The sequence below is a fragment of the Mobula hypostoma genome, chromosome 5 (genome assembly GCF_963921235.1).
Source record: "Mobula hypostoma chromosome 5, sMobHyp1.1, whole genome shotgun sequence".
Classification (NCBI taxonomy): Eukaryota; Metazoa; Chordata; class Chondrichthyes; order Myliobatiformes; family Myliobatidae; genus Mobula; species Mobula hypostoma.
The window spans coordinates 2,634,001-2,655,923 of record NC_086101.1 but is presented as its reverse complement, the minus strand read 5'-3'; the positions used below and the strand labels follow the sequence as shown (position 1 = coordinate 2,655,923).

At 58.2% G+C, this 21,923-nt stretch overlaps 1 protein-coding gene across 1 annotated transcript in view; it reads left to right on the top strand.

Moving 5' to 3' along the window:
* wdr46 (WD repeat domain 46) overlaps positions 1-21,923 on the top strand; it is a gene marked incomplete at its 5' end in the record, with an annotated part of 63,079 nt that overhangs the window by 14,268 nt on the left and 26,888 nt on the right. The window contains 3 exons of the mRNA XM_063047783.1: positions 288-400; positions 15,170-15,257; positions 17,600-17,661. Coding sequence (XP_062903853.1) covers positions 288-400; positions 15,170-15,257; positions 17,600-17,661 — 263 coding nt within the window. The remainder of the gene's footprint in view (positions 1-287; positions 401-15,169; positions 15,258-17,599; positions 17,662-21,923) is intronic.

Genomic DNA, 21,923 nt, shown 5'->3' with positions numbered 1-21,923 from the left:
CTGTGACACCTAGCAGTGGAAAGACTTGCTGATCATGCCGACAGGAAAGTGAGTCTCGGGGTTGTAAATGGGGCACACTCTACTACCCCAATGAAGCAGCACACTGCCAAAGCCATCAAACAGAATCTGGGCCATTTTCTCCATTACTTACTCAATTTAACAGTTGCCCCAAATGAGCACCTGCCCAAGTGTACCAATTACCGAGATCCACTGAACCAAAACACTGCAGAACATTACTGCAGCACTCCGTTTTCAGCATCCTGACCTGCCTCTGCTTCTCCCCGCAGGCTGAACTGGCGGCCGGGAGGGCGAAGAGTGAGCTGCACAATCTGGCCAAGAAGTCCAAGTATGCTCAGAGACTGGCAGCACGCTTCGACCAGCTGCTGCCCGCCGAAGCTGGGTGAGGGGGCAGCGAGGGCACAGAGACAGTGAGGAGGGGCGGGAAGGACGAAGTAGACGCTGACGGATAGAGAGGTGGTGAGGAGGGGGTGGTCTCTGTCGGTTGGAGAGGTGGTGAGGAGGGGGTGGTCTCTGTCGGACAGTGAGAGGTGGTGAGCAGGGGGTGGTCTCTGTCGGATGGAGAGGTGGTGAGGAGGGGGTGGTCTCTGTCGGACAGTGAGACGTGGTGAGGCGGGGGTGGTCTCTGTCGGATGGAGAGGTGGTGAGGAGGGGGTGGTCTCTGTCGGACAGTGAGAGGTGGTGAGGAGAGGGTGCTCTCTGTTGGATGGAGAGGTGGTGAGGAGGGGCTGGTCTCTGTCGGATGGAGAGGTGGTGAGGAGGGGCTGTCTCTGTCGGACAGTGAGAGGTGGTGAGGAGGGGGTGGTCTCTGTCGGATGGAGAGGTGGTGAGGAGTGGGTGGTCTCAGTCGGACAGTGAGAGGTGGTTAGGAGGGGGTGGTCTCTGTCGGACAGAGAGAGGTGGTGAGTAGGGGGTGGTCTCCGTCGGATGGAGAGGTGGTGAGGAGGGGGTGGTCTCTGTCGGATGGAGAGGTGGTAAGGAGGGGGTGGTCTCTGTCGGATGGAGAGGTGGTGAGGAGGGGCTGGTCTCTGTCGGATGAAAAGGTGATGAGGAAGGGGTGGTCTCTGTCGGACAGTGAGAGGTGGTGAGGAGGGGGTGGTCTATGTCGGACAGTGAGAGGTGGTGAGGAGGGGGTGGTCTCTGTCGGACACTGAGAGGTGGTGAGGAGGGGGTGGTCTCTGTCGGACAGTGAGAGGTGGTAAGGAGGGGGTGGTCTCTGTCGGACAGTGAGAGGTGGTGAGGAGGGGGTGGTCTGTGTCGGATGGAGAGGTGGTGGTCTCTGTCGGACAGTGGTGAGGAGGGGGTGGTCTCTGTCGGACAGTGAGAGGTGGTGAGGAGGGGGTGGTCTCTGTCGGACAGTGAGAGGTGGTGAGGAGGGGGTGGTCTCTGTCGGACAGTGAGAGGTGGTAAGGAGGGGGTGGTCTCTGTCGGATGGAGAGGTGGTGAGGAGGGAGTGGTCTCTGTCGGATGGAGAGGTGGTGAGCAGGGGGTGGTCTCTGTCGGACAGTGAGGGGTGGTGAGGAGGGGGTGGTCTCTGTTGGACAGTGAGAGGTGGTGAGGAGGGGGTGGTCTCTGTCGGACAGTGAGAGGTGGTGAGGAGGGGGTGGTCTCTGTCGGACAGTGAGAGGTGGTGAGGAGGGGGTGGTCTCTGTCGGACAGTTGAGAGGTGGTGAGCAGGGGGTGGTCTCTGTCGGACAGTGAGGGGTGGTGAGGAGGGGGTGGTCTCTGTCGGACAGTGAGAGGTGGTGAGGAGGGGGTGGTCTCTGTTGGACAGTGAGAGGTGGTGAGGAGGGGGTGGTCTCTGTCGGACAGTGAGAGGTGGTAAGGAGGGGGTGGTCTCTGTCGGATGGAGAGGTGGTAAGGAGAGGGTGGTCTCTGTCGGATGGAGAGGTGGTAGGAGGGGGTGGTCTCTGTCGGACAGTGACAGGTGATGAGGAGGGGGTGGTCTCTGTCGGATGGAGAGGTGGTGAGGAGGGAGTGGTCTCTGTCGGATGGAGAGGTGGTGAGGAGGGGGTGGTCTATGTCGGACAGTGAGAGGTGGTGAGGAGGGGGTGGTCTGTGTCGGATGGAGAGGTGGTGAGGAGGGGGTGGTCTATGTCGGACAGTGAGAGGTCGTGAGGAGGGGTTGGTCTCTGTCGGATGGAGAGATGGTGAGGGAGTGGTCTCTGTCGGATGGAGAGGTGGTGAGGAGGGGGTGGTCTCTGTCGGACAGTGAGAGGTGGTGAGGAGGGGGTGGTCTCTGTCGGACAGTGAGAGGTGGTGAGGAGGGGGTGGTCTCTGTCAGACAGTGAGAGGTGGTGAGGAGGGGGTGGTCTCTGTCGGACAGTGAGAGGTGGTAAGGAGGGGGTGGTCTCTGTCGGATGGAGAGGTGGTGAGGAGGGAGTGGTCTCTGTCGGATGGAGAGGTGGTAGGAGGGGGTGGTCTCTGTCGGACAGTGAGAGGTGATGAGGAGGGGGTGGTCTCTGTCGGATGGAGAGGTGGTGAGGAGGGAGTGGTCTCTGTCGGATGGAGAGGTGGTGAGGAGGGGGTGGTCTCAGTCGGACAGTGGTGAGGAGGGGGTGGTCTCTGTCGGACAGTGAGAGGTGGTGAGGAGGGGGTGGTCTCTGTCGGACAGTGAGAGGTGGTGAGGAGGGGGTGGTCTCTGTCGGATGGAGAGGTGGTGAGGAGGGAGTGGTCTCTGTCGGATGGAGAGGTGGTGAGGAGGGGGTGGTCTCAGTCGGACAGTGGTGAGGAGGGGGTGGTCTCTGTCGGACAGTGAGAGGTGGTGAGGAGGGGGTGGTCTCTGTCGGACAGTGAGAGGTGGTGAGGAGGGGGTGGTCTCTGTCGGACAGTGAGAGGTCGTGAGGAGGGGTTGGTCTCTGTCGGATGAAAAGGTGGTGAGGAAGGGTTCGTCTCTGTCGAACGGTGAGCGGTGGTGAGGAGGGGGTGGTCTCTGTCGGATGGAGAGGTGGTGAGGAGGGGGTGGTCTGTGTCGGACAGTGAGAGGTGGTGAGGAGGGGGTGGTCTCTGTCGGACAGTGAGAGGTGGTGAGGAGGTGGTGGTCTCTGTCGGACAGTGAGAGGTGGTGAGGAGGGGGTGGTCTGTGTCGGATGGAGAGGTGGTGTGGAGGGGGTGGTCTCTGTCAGATGGAGAGGTGGTGAGGAGGGGGTGGTCTGTGTCGGACAGTGAGAGGTGGTGAGGAGGGGGTGGTCTCTGTCGGATGGAGAGGTGGTAGGAGAGGGTGGTCTCTGTCGGACAGTGAGAGGTGGTGAGGAGGGGGTGGTCTCTGTCGGATGGAGAGGTGGTGAGGAGGGGGTGGTCTCTGTCAGATGGAGAGGTGGTGAGGAGGGGGTGGTCTCTGTCGGACAGTGAGAGGTGGTGAGGAGGGGGTGGTCTCTGTCGGATGGAGAGGTGGTAAGGAGGGGATGGTCTCTGTCGGACAGTGAGAGGTGGTGAGGAGGGGGTGGTCTCTGTCGGACAGTGAGAGGTGGTGAGGAGGTGGTGGTCTCTGTCGGACAGTGAGAGGTGGTGAGGAGGGGGTGGTCTCTGTCGGACAGTGAGAGGTGGTGAGGAGGGGGTGGTCTGTGTCGGATGGAGAGGTGGTGTGGAGGGGGTGGTCTCTGTCAGATGGAGAGGTGGTGAGGAGGGGGTGGTCTGTGTCGGACAGTGAGAGGTGGTGAGGAGGGGGTGGTCTCTGTCAGATGGAGAGGTGGTGAGGAGGGGGTGGTCTCTTCGGACAGTGAGAGGTGGTGAGGAGGGGGTGGTCTCTGTCAGATGGAGAGGTGGTGAGGAGGGGGTGGTCTCTGTAGGACAGTGAGAGCTGGGGAGGAGAGGGTGGTCTCTGTCGGATGGAGAGGTGGTGAGGAGGGGGTGGTCTATGTCGGACAGTGAGAGGTCGTGAGGAGGGGTTGGTCTCTGTCGGATGAAAAGGTGGTGAGGAAGGGTTCGTCTCTGTCGAACGGTGAGCGGTGGTGAGGAGGGGGTGGTCTCTGTCGGATGGAGAGGTGGTGAGGAGGGGGTGGTCTCTGTCGGACAGTGAGAGGTGGTGAGGAGGGGGTGGTCTCTGTCGGACAGTGAGAGGTGGTGAGGAGGTGGTGGTCTCTGTCGGACAGTGAGAGGTGGTGAGGAGGGGGTGGTCTGTGTCGGATGGAGAGGTGGTGTGGAGGGGGTGGTCTCTGTCAGATGGAGAGACGGTGAGGAGGGGGTGGTCTGTGTCGGACAGTGAGAGGTGGTGAGGAGGGGGTGGTCTCTGTCGGATGGAGAGGTGGTAGGAGAGGGTGGTCTCTGTCGGACAGTGAGAGGTGGTGAGGAGGGGGTGGTCTCTGTCGGATGGAGAGGTGGTGAGGAGGGGGTGGTCTCTGTCAGATGGAGAGGTGGTGAGGAGGGAGTGGTCTCTGTCGGACAGTGAGAGGTGGTGAGGAGGGGGTGGTCTCTGTCGGACAGTGAGAGGTGGTGAGGAGGGGGTGGTCTCTATCGGACAGTGAGAGGTGGTGAGGAGGTGGTGGTCTCTGTCGGACAGTGAGAGGTGGTGAGGAGGGGGTGGTCTCTGTCGGACAGTGAGAGGTGGTGAGGAGGGGGTGGTCTGTGTCGGATGGAGAGGTGGTGTGGAGGGGGTGGTCTCTGTCAGATGGAGAGGTGGTGAGGAGGGGGTGGTCTGTGTCGGACAGTGAGAGGTGGTGAGGAGGGGGTGGTCTCTGTCGGATGGAGAGGTGGTGAGGAGGGGGTAGTCTCTTCGGACAGTGAGAGGTGGTGAGGAGGGGGTGGTCTCTGTCGGACAGTGAGGGGTGGTGAGGAGGGGGTAGTCTCTGCCGGACAGTGAGAGGTGGTGAGGAGGGGTGGTCTCTGTCGGACAGTGAGAGGTGGTGAGGAGGGGGTGGTCTCTGTCGGACAGTGAGGGGTGGTGAGGAGGAGGTGGTCGCTCTCGGATAGTGAGAGGTGGTAGGAGAGGGTGGTCTCTGTCGGATGGAGAGGTGGTAAGGAGGGGGAGGTCTCTGTCGGATGGAGAGGTGGTGAGGAGGGGGTGGTCTCTGTCGGACAGTGAGAGGTGGTGAGGAGGGGGTGGTCTCTGTCGGACAGTGAGAGGTGGTGAGGGGGGGGTGGTCTCTGTCAGATGGAGAGGTGGTGAGGAGGGGGTGGTCTCTGTGGGACAGTGAGAGCTGGGGAGGAGAGGGTGGTCTCTGTCGGATGGAGAGGTGGTGAGGAGGGGGTGGTCTCTGTCGGATGGAGAGGTGATGAGGAGGGGGTGGTCTCTGTCGGACAGTGAGAGGTGGTGAGGAGGGGGTGGTCTCTGTCGGATGGAGAGGTGGTGAGGAGGGGGTGGTCTCTGTCGGACAGTGAGAGGTTGTAAGGGGGGGTGGTCGCTGTCAGATGGAGAGGTTGTGAGGAGGGGGTGGTCTCTGTCGGACAGTGAGAGGTTGTAAGGGGGGGTGGTCGCTGTCAGATGGAGAGGTGGTGAGGAGGGGGTGGTCTCTGTCAGACAGTGAGAGGTGGTGAGGAGGGGGTGGTCTCTGTCAGATGGAGAGGTGATGAGGAGGGGGTGGTCTCTGTCGGACAGTGAGAGGTGGTGAGGAGGGGGTGGTCTCTGTTGGACAGTGAGAGGTGGTGAGGAGGAGGTGGTCTCTGTCGGATGGAGAGATGGTGAGGAGGTGGTGGTCTCTGTCGGATGGAGAGGTGGTGAGGAGGGGGTGGTCTCTGTCAGATGGAGAGGTGGTGAGGAGGGGATGGTCTCTGTCGGACAGTGAGAGGTGGTGAGGAGGGGGTGGTCTCTGTCGGACAGTGAGAGGTGGTAAGGAGGGGGTGGTCTCTGTTGGATGGAGAGGTGGTGAGGAGGGGGTGGTCTCTGTCGGTTGGAGAGGTGGTGAGGAGGGGGTGGTCTCTGTCGGACAGTGAGAGGTGGTGAGGAGGGGGTGGTCTCTGTCGGACAGTGAGAGGTGGTGAGGAGGGGGTGGTCTCTGTCGGACAGTGAGAGGTGGTGAGGAGGGGGTGGTCTCTGTCGGGCAGTGAGAGGTGGTTAGGAGGGGGTGGTCTCTGTCAGATGGAGAGGTGATGAGGAGGGGGTGGTCTCTGTCGGACAGTGAGAGGTGGTGAGGAGGGGGTGGTCTCTGTCGGATGGAGAGGTGGTGAGGAGGGGGTGGTCTCTGTCAGATGGAGAGGTGGTGAGGAGGGGGTGGTCTCTGTCGGACAGTGAGAGGTGATGACGAGGGGTTGGTCTCTGTCGGACAGTGAGAGGTGGTGAGGAGGGGGTGGTCTCTGTCGGATGGAGAGGTGGTAGGAGGGGGTGGTCTCTGTCGGACAGTGAGAGGTGATGAGGAGGGGGTGGTCTCTGTCGGATGGAGAGGTGGTGAGGAGGGAGTGGTCTCTGTCGGATGGAGAGGTGGTTAGGAGGGGGTGGTCTCTGTCGGGCAGTGAGAGGTGGTGAGGTGGGGGTGGTCTCTGTCGGATGGAGAGGTGGTGAGGAGGGGGAGGTCTCAGTCGGACAGTGGTGAGGAGGGGGTGGTCTCTGTCGGACAGTGAGCGGTGGTGAGGAGGGGGTGGTCTCTGTCGGACAGTGAGAGGTGGTGAGGAGGGGGTGGTTTCTGTCGGACAGTGAGAGGTGGTGAGGAGGGGGTGGTCTCTGTCGGATGGAGAGGTGGTGAGGAGGGGGTGGTCTATGTCGGACAGTGAGAGGTCGTGAGGAGGGGGTGGTCTCTGTCGAACAGTAAGAGGTCTTGAGGAGGGGTTGGTCTCTGTCGGATGAAAAGGTGGTGAGGAAGGGTTCGTCTCTGTCGAACGGTGAGCGGTGGTGAGGAGGGGGTGGTCTCTGTCGGATGGAGAGGTGGTAAGGAGGGGGTGGTCTCTGTCGGACAGTGAGAGGTGGTGAGGAGGGGGTGGTCTCTGTCAGATGGAGAGGTGATGAGGAGGGGGTGGTCTCTGTCGGACAGTGAGAGGTGGTGAGGAGGGGGTGGTCTCTGTCGGATGGAGAGGTGGTGAGGAGGGGGTGGTCTCTGTCAGATGGAGAGGTGGTGAGGAGGGGGTGGTCTCTGTCGGATGGAGAGGTGGTAAGGAGGGGGTGGTCTCTGTCGGACAGTGAGAGGTGGTGAGGAGGGGGTGGTCTCTGTCAGATGGAGAGGTGATGAGGAGGGGGTGGTCTCTGTCGGACAGTGAGAGGTGGTGAGGAGGGGGTGGTCTCTGTCGGATGGAGAGGTGGTGAGGAGGGGGTGGTCTCTGTCAGATGGAGAGGTGGTGAGGAGGGGGTGGTCTCTGTCGGACAGTGAGAGGTGGTGAGGAGGGGGTGGTCTCTGTCGGATGGAGAGGTGGTGAGGAGGGGGTTGGCTCTGTCGGACAGTGAGAGGTGGTGAGGAGGGGGTGGTCTGTGTCGGATGGAGAGGTGGTGTGGAGGGGGTGGTCTCTGTCAGATGGAGAGGTGGTGAGGAGGGGCTGGTCTCTGTCGGACAGTGAGGGGTGGTGAGGAGGGGGTGGTCTCTGCCGGACAGTGAGGGGTGGTCTCTGTTGGACAGTGAGAGGTGGTGAGGAGGGGGTGGTCTCTGCCGGACAGTGAGGGGTGGTGAGGGGTGGTCGCTCTCGGATAGTGAGAGGTGGTGAGGAGGGGGTGGTCTCTGTCGGATGGAGAGGTGGTAGGAGGGGGTGGTCTCTGTCGGACAGTGAGAGGTGGTGAGGAGGGGGTGGTCTCTGTCAGATGGAGAGGTGGTGAGGAGGGGGTGGTCTCTGTCGGATGGAGAGATGGTGAGGAGGTGGTGGTCTCTGTCGGATGGAGAGGTGGTGAGGAGGGGGTGGTCTCTGTCAGATGGAGAGGTGATGAGGAGGGGGTGGTCTCTGTCGGACAGTGAGAGGTGGTGAGGAGGGGGTGGTCTCTGTCGGACAGTGAGAGGTGGTGAGGAGGGGGTGGTCTCTGTCGGATGGAGAGGTGGTGAGGAGGGGATGGTCTCTGTCGGATGGAGAGATGGTGAGGAGGTGGTGGTCTCTGTTGGATGGAGAGGTGGTGAGGAGGGGGTGGTCTCTGTCAGATGGAGAGGTGATGAGGAGGGGGTGGTCTCTGTCGGACAGTGAGAGGTGGTGAGGAGGGGGTGGTCTCTGTTGGAAAGTGAGAGGTGGTGAGGAGGGGGTGGTCTCTGTCGGACAGTGAGAGGTGGTAAGGAGGGGGTGGTCTCTGTTGGATGGAGAGGTGGTGAGGAGGGGGTGGTCTCTGTCGGTTGGAGAGGTGGTGAGGAGGGGGTGGTCTCTGTCGGACAGTGAGAGGTGGTGAGGAGGGGGTGGTCTCTGTCGGACAGTGAGAGGTGGTGAGGAGGGGGTGGTCTCTGTCAGATGGAGAGGTGATGAGGAGGGGGTGGTCTCTGTCGGACAGTGAGAGGTGGTGAGGAGGGGGTGGTCTCTGTCGGACAGTGAGAGGTGGTGAGGAGGGGGTGGTCTCTGTCAGATGGAGAGGTGATGAGGAGGGGGTGGTCTCTGTCGGACAGTGAGAGGTGGTGAGGAGGGGGTGGTCTCTGTCGGACAGTGAGAGGTGGTGAGGAGGGGGTGGTCTCTGTCGGATGGAGAGGTGGTAAGGAGGGGGTGGTCTCTGTCAGATGGAGAGGTGGTGAGGAGGGGATGGTCTCTGTCGGATGGAGAGATGGTGAGGAGGTGGTGGTCTCTGTTGGATGGAGAGGTGGTGAGGAGGGGGTGGTCTCTGTCAGATGGAGAGGTGATGAGGAGGGGGTGGTCTCTGTCGGACAGTGAGAGGTGGTGAGGAGGGGGTGGTCTCTGTTGGAAAGTGAGAGGTGGTGAGGAGGGGGTGGTCTCTGTCGGACAGTGAGAGGTGGTAAGGAGGGGGTGGTCTCTGTTGGATGGAGAGGTGGTGAGGAGGGGGTGGTCTCTGTCGGTTGGAGAGGTGGTGAGGAGGGGGTGGTCTCTGTCGGACAGTGAGAGGTGGTGAGGAGGGGGTGGTCTCTGTCGGACAGTGAGAGGTGGTGAGGAGGGGGTGGTCTCTGTCAGATGGAGAGGTGATGAGGAGGGGGTGGTCTCTGTCGGACAGTGAGAGGTGGTGAGAAGGGGGTGGTCTCTGTCGGACAGTGAGAGGTGGTAAGGAGGGGGTGGTCTCTGTTGGATGGAGAGGTGGTGAGGAGGGGGTGGTCTCTGTCGGTTGGAGAGGTGGTGAGGAGGGGGTGGTCTCTGTCGGACAGTGAGAGGTGGTTAGGAGGGGGTGGTCTCTGTCAGATGGAGAGGTGATGAGGAGGGGATGGTCTCTGTCGGACAGTGAGAGGTGGTGAGGAGGGGGTGGTCTCTGTCAGATGGAGACGTGATGAGGAGGGGGTGGTCTCTGTCAGATGGAGAGGTGGTGAGGAGGGGTGGTCTCTGTCGGACAGTGAGAAGTGGTGAGGAGGGGGTGGTCTCTGTCGGACAGTGAGAGGTGGTGAGGAGGTGGTGGTCTCTGTCGGATGGAGAGGTGGTGAGGAGGGGGTGGTCTCTGTCGGACAGTGAGAGGTGGTGAGGAGGGGGTGGTCTCTGTTGGACAGTGAGAGGTGGTGAGGAGGGGGTGGTCTCTGTCGGACAGTGAGAGGTGGTAAGGAGGGGGTGGTCTCTGTTGGATGGAGAGGTGGTGAGGAGGGGGTGGTCTCTGTCGGACAGTGAGAGGTGGTGAGGAGGGGGTGGTCTGTGTCGGATGGAGAGTTGGTGGTCTCTGTCGGACAGTGGTGAGGAGGGGGTGGTCTCTGTCGGACAGTGAGACGTGGTGAGGAGGGGGTGGTCTCTGTCGGACAGTGAGAGGTGGTGAGGAGGGGGTGGTCTCTGTCGGACAGTGAGGGGTGGTGAGGAGGGGGTGGTCTCTGTCCGACAGTGAGGGGTGGTGAGGAGGAGGTGGTCGCTATCGGATAGTGACAGGTAGTGAGGAGGGGGTGGTCTCTGTAGGACAGTGAGAGGTGGTGAGGAGGGGGTGGTCTCTGTCGGATGGAGAGGTGATGAGGAGGGGGTGGTCTCTGTCAGATGGAGAGGTGGTGAGGAGGGGGTGGTCTCTGTCGGACAGTGAGAGGTGGTGAGGAGGGGGTGGTCTCTGTCGGTTGGAGAGGTGGTGAGGAGGGGGTGGTCTCTGTCGGACAGTGAGAGGTGGTTAGGAGGGGGTGGTCTCTGTCAGATGGAGAGGTGATGAGGAGGGGATGGTCTCTGTCGGACAGTGAGAGGTGGTGAGGAGGGGGTGGTCTCTGTCAGATGGAGAGGTGATGAGGAGGGGGTGGTCTCTGTCAGATGGAGAGGTGGTGAGGAGGGGGTGGTCTCAGTCGGACAGTGAGAAGTGGTGAGGAGGGGGTGGTCTCTGTCGGACAGTGAGAGGTGGTGAGGAGGTGGTGGTCACTGTCGGATGGAGAGGTGGTGAGGAGGGGGTGGTCTCTGTCAGATGGAGAGGTGGTGAGGAGGGGGTGGTCTCTGTCAGATGGAGAGGTGGTGAGGAGGGGGTGGTCTCTGTTGGACAGTGAGAGGGGGTGAGGAGGGGATGGTCTCTGTCGGATGGAGAGGTGGTGAGGAGGGTGTGGTCTCTGTCAGATGGAGAGGTGGTGAGGAGGGGGTGGTCTCTGTCGGACAGTGAGAGGTGATGAGGAGGGGGTGGTCTCTGTCAGATGGAGAGGTGGTGAGGAGGGGGTGGTCTCTGTCAGATGGAGAGGTGGTGAGGAGGGGTTGGTCTCTGTTGGACAGTGAGAGGTGGTGAGGAGGGGTTGGTCTCTGTCGGACAGTGAGAGGTGGTAAGGAGGGGGTGGTCTCTGTTGGATGGAGAGGTGGTGAGGAGGGGGTGGTCTCTGTCGGACAGTGAGAGGTGGTGAGGAGGGGGTGGTCTCTGTCGGATGGAGAGGTGGTGAGGAGGGGGTGGTCTCTGTCGGACAGTGAGAGGTGGTGAGGAGGGGGTGGTCTGTGTCGGATGGAGAGGTGGTGGTCTCTGTCGGACAGTGGTGAGGAGGGGGTGGTCTCTGTCGGACAGTGAGAGGTGGTGAGGAGGGGGTGGTCTCTGTCGGACAGTGAGAGGTGGTGAGGAGGGGGTGGTCTCTGTCGGATGGAGAGGTGGTGAGGAGGGGGTGGTCTCTGTCAGATGGAGAGGTGGTGAGGAGGGGGTGGTCTCTGTCGGACAGTGAGAGGTGGTGAGGAGGGGGTTGGTCTCTGTCGGACAGTGAGAGGTGGTGAGGAGGGGGTGGTCTCTGTTGGATGGAGAGGTGGTGAGGAGGGGGTGGTCTCTGTCGGACAGTGAGAGGTGGTGAGGAGGGGGTGGTCTCTGTCGGATGGAGAGGTGGTGAGGAGGGGGTGGTCTCTGTCAGATGGAGAGGTGGTGAGGAGGGGGTGGTCTCTGTCGGACAGTGAGAGGTGGTGAGGAGGGGGTGGTCTCTGTCGGACAGTGAGAGGTGGTGAGGAGGGGGTGGTCTCTGTCGGACAGTGAGGGGTGGTGAGGAGGGGGTGGTCTCTGTCGACAGTGAGGGGTGGTGAGGAGGGGTCGTGGTCTCTCGGATAGTGAGAGGTGGTGAGGAGGGGGTGGTCTCTGTCGGACAGTGAGGGGTGGTGAGGAGGGGGTGGTCTCTGTCGGACAGTGAGGGGTGGTGAGGAGGAGGTGGTCGCTATCGGATAGTGACAGGTGGTGAGGAGGGGGTGGTCTCTGTCGGACAGTGAGAGGTGGTGAGGAGGGGGTGGTCTCTGTCGGATGGAGAGGTGGTGAGGAGGGGGTGGTCTCTGTCAGATGGAGAGGTGGTGAGGAGGGGGTGGTCTCTGTCGGACAGTGAGAGGTGGTGAGGAGGGGGTGGTCTCTGTCAGATGGAGAGGTGATGAGGAGGGGGTGGTCTCTGTCGGACAGTGAGAGGTGGTGAGGAGGGGGTGGTCTCTGTCGGGGAGAGGTGGTGAGGAGGGGGTGGTCTCTGTCAGATGGAGAGGTGGTGAGGAGGGGGTGGTCTCTGTCGGACAGTGAGAGGTGGTGAGGAGGGGGTGGTCTCTGTCGGACAGTGAGAGGTGGTGAGGAGGGGGTGGTCTCTGTCAGATGGAGAGGTGATGAGGAGGGGGTGGTCTCTGTCGGACAGTGAGAGGTGGTGAGGAGGGGGTGGTCTCTGTCGGATGGAGAGGTGGTGAGGAGGGGGTGGTCTCTGTCAGATGGAGAGGTGATGAGGAGGGGGTGGTCTCTGTCGGACAGTGAGAGGTGGTGAGGAGGGGGTGGTCTCTGTTGGAAAGTGAGAGGTGGTGAGGAGGGGGTGGTCTCTGTCGGACAGTGAGAGGTGGTAAGGAGGGGGTGGTCTCTGTTGGATGGAGAGGTGGTGAGGAGGGGGTGGTCTCTGTCGGTTGGAGAGGTGGTGAGGAGGGGGTGGTCTCTGTCGGACAGTGAGAGGTGGTGAGGCGGGGGTGGTCTCTGTCGGACAGTGAGAGGTGGTGAGGAGGGGGTGGTCTCTGTCAGATGGAGAGGTGATGAGGAGGGGGTGGTCTCTGTCGGACAGTGAGAGGTGGTGAGAAGGGGGTGGTCTCTGTCGGACAGTGAGAGGTGGTAAGGAGGGGGTGGTCTCTGTTGGATGGAGAGGTGGTGAGGAGGGGGTGGTCTCTGTCGGTTGGAGAGGTGGTGAGGAGGGGGTGGTCTCTGTCGGACAGTGAGAGGTGGTTAGGAGGGGGTGGTCTCTGTCAGATGGAGAGGTGATGAGGAGGGGATGGTCTCTGTCGGACAGTGAGAGGTGGTGAGGAGGGGGTGGTCTCTGTCAGATGGAGACGTGATGAGGAGGGGGTGGTCTCTGTCAGATGGAGAGGTGGTGAGGAGGGGTGGTCTCTGTCGGACAGTGAGAAGTGGTGAGGAGGGGGTGGTCTCTGTCGGACAGTGAGAGGTGGTGAGGAGGTGGTGGTCTCTGTCGGATGGAGAGGTGGTGAGGAGGGGGTGGTCTCTGTCGGACAGTGAGAGGTGGTGAGGAGGGGGTGGTCTCTGTTGGACAGTGAGAGGTGGTGAGGAGGGGGTGGTCTCTGTCGGACAGTGAGAGGTGGTAAGGAGGGGGTGGTCTCTGTTGGATGGAGAGGTGGTGAGGAGGGGGTGGTCTCTGTCGGACAGTGAGAGGTGGTGAGGAGGGGGTGGTCTGTGTCGGATGGAGAGTTGGTGGTCTCTGTCGGACAGTGGTGAGGAGGGGGTGGTCTCTGTCGGACAGTGAGACGTGGTGAGGAGGGGGTGGTCTCTGTCGGACAGTGAGAGGTGGTGAGGAGGGGGTGGTCTCTGTCGGACAGTGAGGGGTGGTGAGGAGGGGGTGGTCTCTGTCCGACAGTGAGGGGTGGTGAGGAGGAGGTGGTCGCTATCGGATAGTGACAGGTAGTGAGGAGGGGGTGGTCTCTGTAGGACAGTGAGAGGTGGTGAGGAGGGGGTGGTCTCTGTCGGATGGAGAGGTGATGAGGAGGGGGTGGTCTCTGTCAGATGGAGAGGTGGTGAGGAGGGGGTGGTCTCTGTCGGACAGTGAGAGGTGGTGAGGAGGGGGTGGTCTCTGTCGGTTGGAGAGGTGGTGAGGAGGGGGTGGTCTCTGTCGGACAGTGAGAGGTGGTTAGGAGGGGGTGGTCTCTGTCAGATGGAGAGGTGATGAGGAGGGGATGGTCTCTGTCGGACAGTGAGAGGTGGTGAGGAGGGGGTGGTCTCTGTCAGATGGAGAGGTGATGAGGAGGGGGTGGTCTCTGTCAGATGGAGAGGTGGTGAGGAGGGGGTGGTCTCAGTCGGACAGTGAGAAGTGGTGAGGAGGGGGTGGTCTCTGTCGGACAGTGAGAGGTGGTGAGGAGGTGGTGGTCACTGTCGGATGGAGAGGTGGTGAGGAGGGGGTGGTCTCTGTCAGATGGAGAGGTGGTGAGGAGGGGGTGGTCTCTGTCAGATGGAGAGGTGGTGAGGAGGGGGTGGTCTCTGTTGGACAGTGAGAGGTGGTGAGGAGGGGATGGTCTCTGTCGGATGGAGAGGTGGTGAGGAGGGGGTGGTCTCTGTCAGATGGAGAGGTGGTGAGGAGGGGGTGGTCTCTGTCGGACAGTGAGAGGTGATGAGGAGGGGGTGGTCTCTGTCAGATGGAGAGGTGGTGAGGAGGGGGTGGTCTCTGTCAGATGGAGAGGTGGTGAGGAGGGGTTGGTCTCTGTTGGACAGTGAGAGGTGGTGAGGAGGGGTTGGTCTCTGTCGGACAGTGAGAGGTGGTAAGGAGGGGGTGGTCTCTGTTGGATGGAGAGGTGGTGAGGAGGGGGTGGTCTCTGTCGGACAGTGAGAGGTGGTGAGGAGGGGGTGGTCTGTGTCGGATGGAGAGGTGGTGGTCTCTGTCGGACAGTGGTGAGGAGGGGGTGGTCTCTGTCGGACAGTGAGAGGTGGTGAGGAGGGGGTGGTCTCTGTCGGACAGTGAGAGGTGGTGAGGAGGGGGTGGTCTCTGTCGGACAGTGAGGGGTGGTGAGGAGGGGGTGGTCTCTGTCCGACAGTGAGGGGTGGTGAGGAGGAGGTGGTCGCTATCGGATAGTGACAGGTAGTGAGGAGGGGGTGGTCTCTGTCGGACAGTGAGGGGTGGTGAGGAGGGGGTGGTCTCTGTCCGACAGTGAGGGGTGGTGAGGAGGAGGTGGTCGCTATCGGATAGTGACAGGTAGTGAGGAGGGGGTGGTCTCTGTAGGACAGTGAGAGGTGGTGAGGAGGGGGTGGTCTCTGTCGGATGGAGAGGTGATGAGGAGGAGTTGGTCTCTGTCAGATGGAGAGGTGGTGAGGAGGGGGTGGTCTCTGTCGGACAGTGAGAGGTGGTTAGGAGGGGGTGGTCTCTGTCAGATGGAGAGGTGGTGAGGAGGTGGTGGTCTCTGTCGGACAGTGAGAGGTGATGAGGAGGGGGTGGTCTCTGTCGGACAGTGAGAGGTGGTGAGGAGGTGGTGCTGAGCTGTGGGAGAGGTGGAGATGAGGGACTGCAACAATGTGGGAAGGTGACTTGATTTCTTAAATCTCAGAATTGAGGTGTGAGAGTCCAGATATGTTCCAGTAACTGCAAGCAAGCCACCTCCTCTGTCCATTTACCCTCTGTGGTGTGTGTTGTACTGCCCTCAGTCGCACAGTATCTTTGAAAATAGCACTTGGTAACCCCGAGTTTGCGGCCTCTGCTGTTCCGAATGCAGCTGGCAGGTGGCGAAAACGTTCGGAGTAACCCCGTACAATACACTGTCCCCATACTCACTTCCTCACCTCTCTCTCTCTCTCTCTCTCTCTCTCTGTGGTTGTCCCCAGTTTTCTGGAAGCCGATGAGGGTGAGGACACATGCTTGATCCGACAAGAGGACATCGCGGGGGCTGTTGATATCGCTGGCAGCTCAAAGGTCAGGTCTCAAGCAGTCGCTCGGACTTTGGGTTCCAATGCCTCAACTGAATGCCCATGAACCATAAACGATCTGCTCCCTCAGCTTTCTGGAATGATGGATACATCCCGTGTTGTCTTGCCTCCGCTGTTCTTTGAGAGGCAGACAGCACTGGTAGTTCAGCAGTGTGTTTTGTAAAGCCTCGTTTCATATGAGATGCAAGAGAGGTGGGCTTGACAGCTCAGTCTGCGTTTAACTGCCCATCCTATCTGACAAGTTTCATATTGTCCACATCACTACAGTGTTTGTGTGTGTATGCTTGCATGCACCCACTAATGCAATGAAAAACATGCTTGCAGCAAAGTCGCACACAACACCTCTCAAATCCACAGAGCCATATACAGCTCGACCTTCCCAAACTCCCAGAGACAACGTCCACAGCTCGACCTTCCCAAACTCCCGGAGACAACGTCCACAGCTCGACCTTCCCAAACCCCAGAGACAACGTCCACACTCGACATTCCCAAACCGCGGAGACAACGTCCACAGCTCGACGTTCCCAAACTCCGGAGACAACATCCACAGCTCGACCTTCCCAAACCCCGGAGACAACATCCACACTGGACATTCCCAAACTCCCCAGAGACAACATCCACAGCTCGAACTTCCCAAACCCCAGAGACAACATCCACAGCTCGACTTTCCCAAACCCCCAGAGACAACATCCACAGCTCGACCTTCCCAAACCCCAGAGACAACATCCACAGCTCGACCTTCCCAAACCCCCAGAGACAACATCCACAGCTCGACCTTCCCAAACCCCCAGAGACAACATCCACAGCTCGACATTCCCAAACCCCCAGAGACAACATCCACAGCTCGACATTCCCAAACTCCCAGAGACAGCATCCACACTCGACATTCCCAAACTCCCAGAGACAACATTCACACTCGACATTCCCAAACCCTGGAGACAATGTCCACAGCTCGACATTCCCAAACTCCCCAGAGACAACATCCACAGCTCGACCTTCCCAAACCCCAGAGACAACGTCCACACTCGACATTCCCAAACCGCGGAGACAACGTCCACAGCTCGACGTTCCCAAACTCCGGAGACAACATCCACAGCTCGACATTCCCAAACTTCGGAGACAACATCCACAGCTCGACCTTCCCAAACCCCGGAGACAACGTCCACAGCTCGACATTCCCAAACTCCCGGAGACAACATCCACAGCTCGACATTCCCAAACCCCCAGAGAGAACATCCACAGCTTGATATTCCCAAACCCCGGAGACAACATCCACAGCTCGACATTCCCAAACCCCCAGAGACAACATCCACAGCTCGACCTTCCCAAACCTGGGAGACAACATCTACAGCTCGACATTCCCAAACACCCAGAGACAACGTCCACAGCTCGACATTCCCAAACTCCAAGAGACAACATCCACAGCTCGACCTTCCCAAACCCCGGAGACAACATCCACAGCTCGACATTCCCAAACTCCCAGAGACAACATCCACAGCTCGACATTCCCAAACTCCGGAGACAACATCCACAGCTCGACATTCCGAAACTCCCCAGAGACAACATCCACAGCTCGACCTTCCCAAACCCCAGAGACAACATCCACACTCGACATTCCTAAACCCCGGAGACAACGTCCACAGCTCGACGTTCCCAAACTCCGGAGACAACATCCACAGCTCGACATTCCCAAACCCCCAGAGACAACAATCACTGCTCGACATTCCCAAACCCTGGAGACAATATCCACAGCTCGACCTTACCCAAACACCCAGAGACAACATCCACAGCTTGACCTTCCCAAACCCCCGGAGACAACATCCACAGCTTGACATTCCCAAACTCGGAGACAACATCCACAGCTCGACCTTCCTAAACTCCCAGAGACAACATCCACACTCGACATTCCCAAACCCCCAGAGACAACATCCACAGCTCGACATTCCCAAACATTTTGTTGATGGCTCTGTGTCGGTGGTGGTGGATCATGTGGAGTGGTTGGCAGGTGGGTAATGAAGCTGATAGTCAGATTGGGCATTACTGCACTTCCCCTGTCCCTGCCTTTTGTTACACTGGTGTGTGTGTGTGTGTGTGTGTGCGTGTGCGCGCGTGTGTGTGTGTGTATGTGTGCGCACATGTGCGCGATTATCTGTTATGCTGTCTGCATGTTACGTCATGGTGCAGCCAGCAATCCATGGGTATCAGCATTGTTTGACTGTCTGCCTGAACATTACCTTTGTCTGATTGTGCCTCTGTTGCCATCTGTCTAACTGGGTCTTAAGTGTTTTCATCCTTCAGACTTTAACAATATTGAACACTTGTCCACAGCACTTCAATCTCGACCTCACACAGTTTGGACCATACAGAATAAACTACACACGGAACGGCAGGTATGGGGCATGTCTGTGTGATTCAGAGCAGCGGAGGTATTGGGAACAGATTAGGGGCAGTGTGCAGAACCCACAGATTCCCAAACCTGACTGGGCAGGGGCTGGTTTATAGGATGTCAGTGTGGGGTGATCTCTGTGTGATGGGCAGGGGCTGGTTTATAGGGTGTCAGTGTGGGGTGATCTCTGTGTGATGGGCAGGGGCTGGTTTATAGGGTGTCAGTGTGGGGTGATCTCTGTGTGATGGGCAGGGGCTGGTTTATGGGGTGTCAGTGTGGGGTGATCTCTGTGTGATGGGCAGGGGCTGGTTTATAGGGTGTCAGTGTGGGGTGATCTCTGTGTGATGGGCAGGGGCTGGTTTATAGGGTGTCAGTGTGGGGTGATCTCTGTGTGATGGGCAGGGGCTGGTTTATAGGGTGTCAGTGTGGGCTGATGGCTGTGTGATGGGCAGGGGCTGGTTTATACGGTGTCAGTGTGGGGTGATCTCTGTGTGATAGGCGGGGCTGGTTTATAGGGTGTCAGTGTGGGGTGATCTCTGTGTGATGGGCAGGGGCTGGTTTATAGGGTGTCGGTGTGGGGTGATTGAGTGATGGGCAGGGGCTGGTTTATGGGGTGTCAGTGTGGGGTGATCTCTGTGTGATGGGCAGGGGCTGGTTTATAGGGTGTCAGTGTGGGGTGATCTCTGTGTGATGGGCAGGGGCTGGTTTATAGGGTGTCGGTGTGGGGTGATCTCTGTGTGATGGGCAGGGGCTGGTTTATAGGGTGTCAGTGTGGGGTGATTGAGTGATGGGCAGGGGCTGGTTTATAGGGTGTCAGTGTGGGGTGATCTCTGTGTGATGGGCAGGGGCTGGTTTATAGGGTGTCAGTGTGGGGTGATCTCTGTGTGATGGGCAGGGGCTGGTTTATAGGGTGTCGGTGTGGGGTGATCTCTGTGTGATGGGCAGGGGCTGGTTTATAGGGTGTCAGTGTGGGGTGATTGAGTGATGGGCAGGGGCTGGTTTATAGGGTGTCAGTGTGGGGTGATCTCTGTGTGATGGGCAGGGGCTGGTTTATAGGGTGTCAGTGTGGGGTGATCTCTGTGTGATGGGCAGGGGCTGGTTTATAGGGTGTCAGTGTGGGGTGATCTCTGTGTGATGGGCAGGGGCTGGTTTATAGGGTGTCAGTGTGGGCTGATGGCTATGTGATGAATGTGGGTCGAGGATGGGCATTCCCTGGCGAGGGAGAGTCTGGTTCACAGGGTAATGCACACATAATGCTGGAGGAATGCAGCAGCTCAGGGAGCATCTGTAGGAATGAATAAACCACTGACTTTTCCAGCTGAAAGAAAGAAATAGCCCGAGTGGGGAATTGAAGAGGGAAGGGAGAGGGGAAACGATTACTGGAAATTGGAGAAATCAATGTTCATGCCATCAGGTTGGAGGCTACCCAGACAGATATTGCTTTTCCACCCTGAGTTATTCCCCACTAGGGCAGAAGGGGAGCCTGTGGACCGACATGTCGGAACAGGGTGTCGGTGTGGGACAGTCTTGGGTATTCACTTCTGAGCAGGGCTACAACAACTGGCTTCATGTTCCTCTGCAAAACCCCTTTCCATTTCCTACGGGTTTGTTCAGCTCTGACATTGTTGTTTTGCAGTGGTGCAAAGCACGATAAATTACTAGAGTGTTGGAAAAAAAGTAAAATGGGGTTGTGTTGGGTTCGTGGGCCATCCAAACATCTGACAACGGGAAGGAGCTGTTGAGTGTGTGTCTAGGCTCTTGTACCTCTTCCTGGATGCTAGTAGTGAGAAGAGGTCGTGTCCTGGATGTTTAAGGTCCGTCGTGATGGATGCCAGATCCTTGAGGCATCGCCTTTTGGTGTCCTCGATGCTGGGAAGTGTAGTGCCCATGATGAAGCTAGCTGAGTTTAAAAGTTGCTGCGGCTTTTTCTGCTCCTGTGCAGAGGCCCGTCATACCAGGCGGAGATGCAGCCAGTCAGAATGCGCTCCATGGTACAGCTGTAGAAATGTGCCAGTCTTTGGTGACATACCAGGTATCCTCAAACTCCTAATGAAATATAGCCACTGCTCTGCCTTCAGAGAAATTGACACCCAGTAACCTGAAGCTGCTCACCGTTTTCACTGCTGACGCCCTGAGGAATACTGATGTGTGTTCCCTTGACGTTCTCTTCCTGAATTCCTCAGTCGTTCTGGCGTCGATAAAGCCATTCAGTAATACACCAAAGAAATGGGCCCTCCAGTCCAACTTAACCATCCCACGTTTGGCCCAAATCCCTCTGAACATTCTTGCCCAGGGATCACGTCCCCACCTCGGCACCTTTGAATCATTGTAAACATTAGCAGACCTGGTGGTGTCACATGCTCCCTTTTTTGTGGATGAACTGTACGCAGTCCAAACCCCTTCTGTCTCATCTTCAGGCTCACCACTCCCCACCCCTTCTCTCTGCTCCCCCACCCCCCGACCCCATCCCCTCTCCGGCCTTGCTGACCCTACGCCCACCCTCCCCACTCCCATGTCCTTGGGCAGCTTTGTCAGGCTGGCCTGCCTGCTGTAGATTGGATGGGTGTTCATGCTCCTGAAGCTGTCCCAGTGAGGGCGGGGGTGGTTGTAGAGAAGGTTACATGTGCAACAGTTGTGTGACTGGAGTGTGTGTGTGTGGATGATGTAAAGACTGTCAGGACTGCCCCAGAGAGGGCTGCAGAGGCGATGCAGGTGTCCCTTTCTGTGTGTGTGTATAGATGTGTCCGCGGGGATGGGAACCAGGGTACCAGAACAGATTGTGGAGTGGGCGTGGAGACTGACGTTAGGACCTCAGACAAACTCAGCAGTGGAAAGCTGGAGCATCATGCAAATAATGTTCTGAGCTGTGTATATTTTAATGCAAGAATTATCCTTGGAAAGGCAGATGAGCTCAGGACATGGACCAACACGTGCAATGTGATATTGTAGCCGTGGTTGCAGGAGAAGCAGGGCTGGCAGTTCAGTCCTAGGGGATCTACAGACGTGTTAAGAGCAAAAGGATTGAAAGGGACAAAATTGGTCAGAACAGTAATCTATACATGGAGCAAAAAGAGATGGGGAAGATCTTAAATGGATTTTTTGCATCTGTATTTACGGAGGAGATGCACAAAAAGTCAATGGAACTGAAGGAAATCAGCATCAACCTCATGGACAGATTACAGAGAAGGTGGTGTTGCTGTCCGGAGGCAAATTAGGGTAGATAATTCCCCAGGGCCTGACAAGGCATTCCTCTGGACCCTACGGGAGGGAAGTGCAGAAATTGTACGGGCCCTAGCAGAGATATTTAAATCATCCATAGCGTCAGGTGAGGAACCAGAGGATCGGAGGATAGCCAATGTTAGGGAAGGCTCCAAGAATAACCCAGGAAATTATAGGCCTGTGGGCCTGACATCAGTACTGGAAAAGTTATTGGAAGGTATTCTGAGAGACCGGATATGAGTATTTGGATAGACATGACCTTACTAAGGATGGTCAGTACGGCTTTGAGCATGATAGGTCGTGTCTAACCAATCAAAAACCAGTTTTTCGAGGAAACTACCAGGAAAGTGGATGAAGACAAGGCAGTGGGTGTTGTCTGTTTGACAAGGTCTCGGATGGGAGGCTGGTGAAGGAGGTTGAATCACTTAGCATTCAGGATGAGCTGGTAAATTGGAGTAGACATTGACTTTTTGGGAGAAACCAGAGAGTGGTAGCAGATGGTTGCCTCTGACTGGGGGCCTGCGTCTAGCAGAATGCTGCAGGGATTGGTGGTGGTGTTTGTCATCAATATTAATGATCTGGATGGTTCTGTGGTTAACTAGATCAGCAGATCAGTGGATGACACCAAGATGGGGCGTGTATTGGACAGCGAAGAAAGCTGTCATGGCTTGCAGTTGGAGAAAATAGGCTGAAAACCAGCAGATGGAATTTAATGCAGACAAGTCAGTGCAAGGTATTGCACTTTGGTAGAACCAACCAGGTCTTACACAGCGAATGCTAGGGCACTGAGGAGTGTGGTAGAACAAAGGGATCTGGGAATACAGGTCCATAATTCATTAAAGTGGCAGCACAGGTAGATGGGTCATAAAGAAAGCTTTTGGCAGATTAACCTTCACAAATCATTGTACTGAGTACAGGAGATGGGATGCTATGTTGAACTTGTATAAGAAAATGGTGAGGCCTAATTTGGAGTACAACATTATGATGGGTATAGATAGGATAAATGCAAGCAGGTTTTTTCTACTGAGGTTGGGTGGGATGATCATC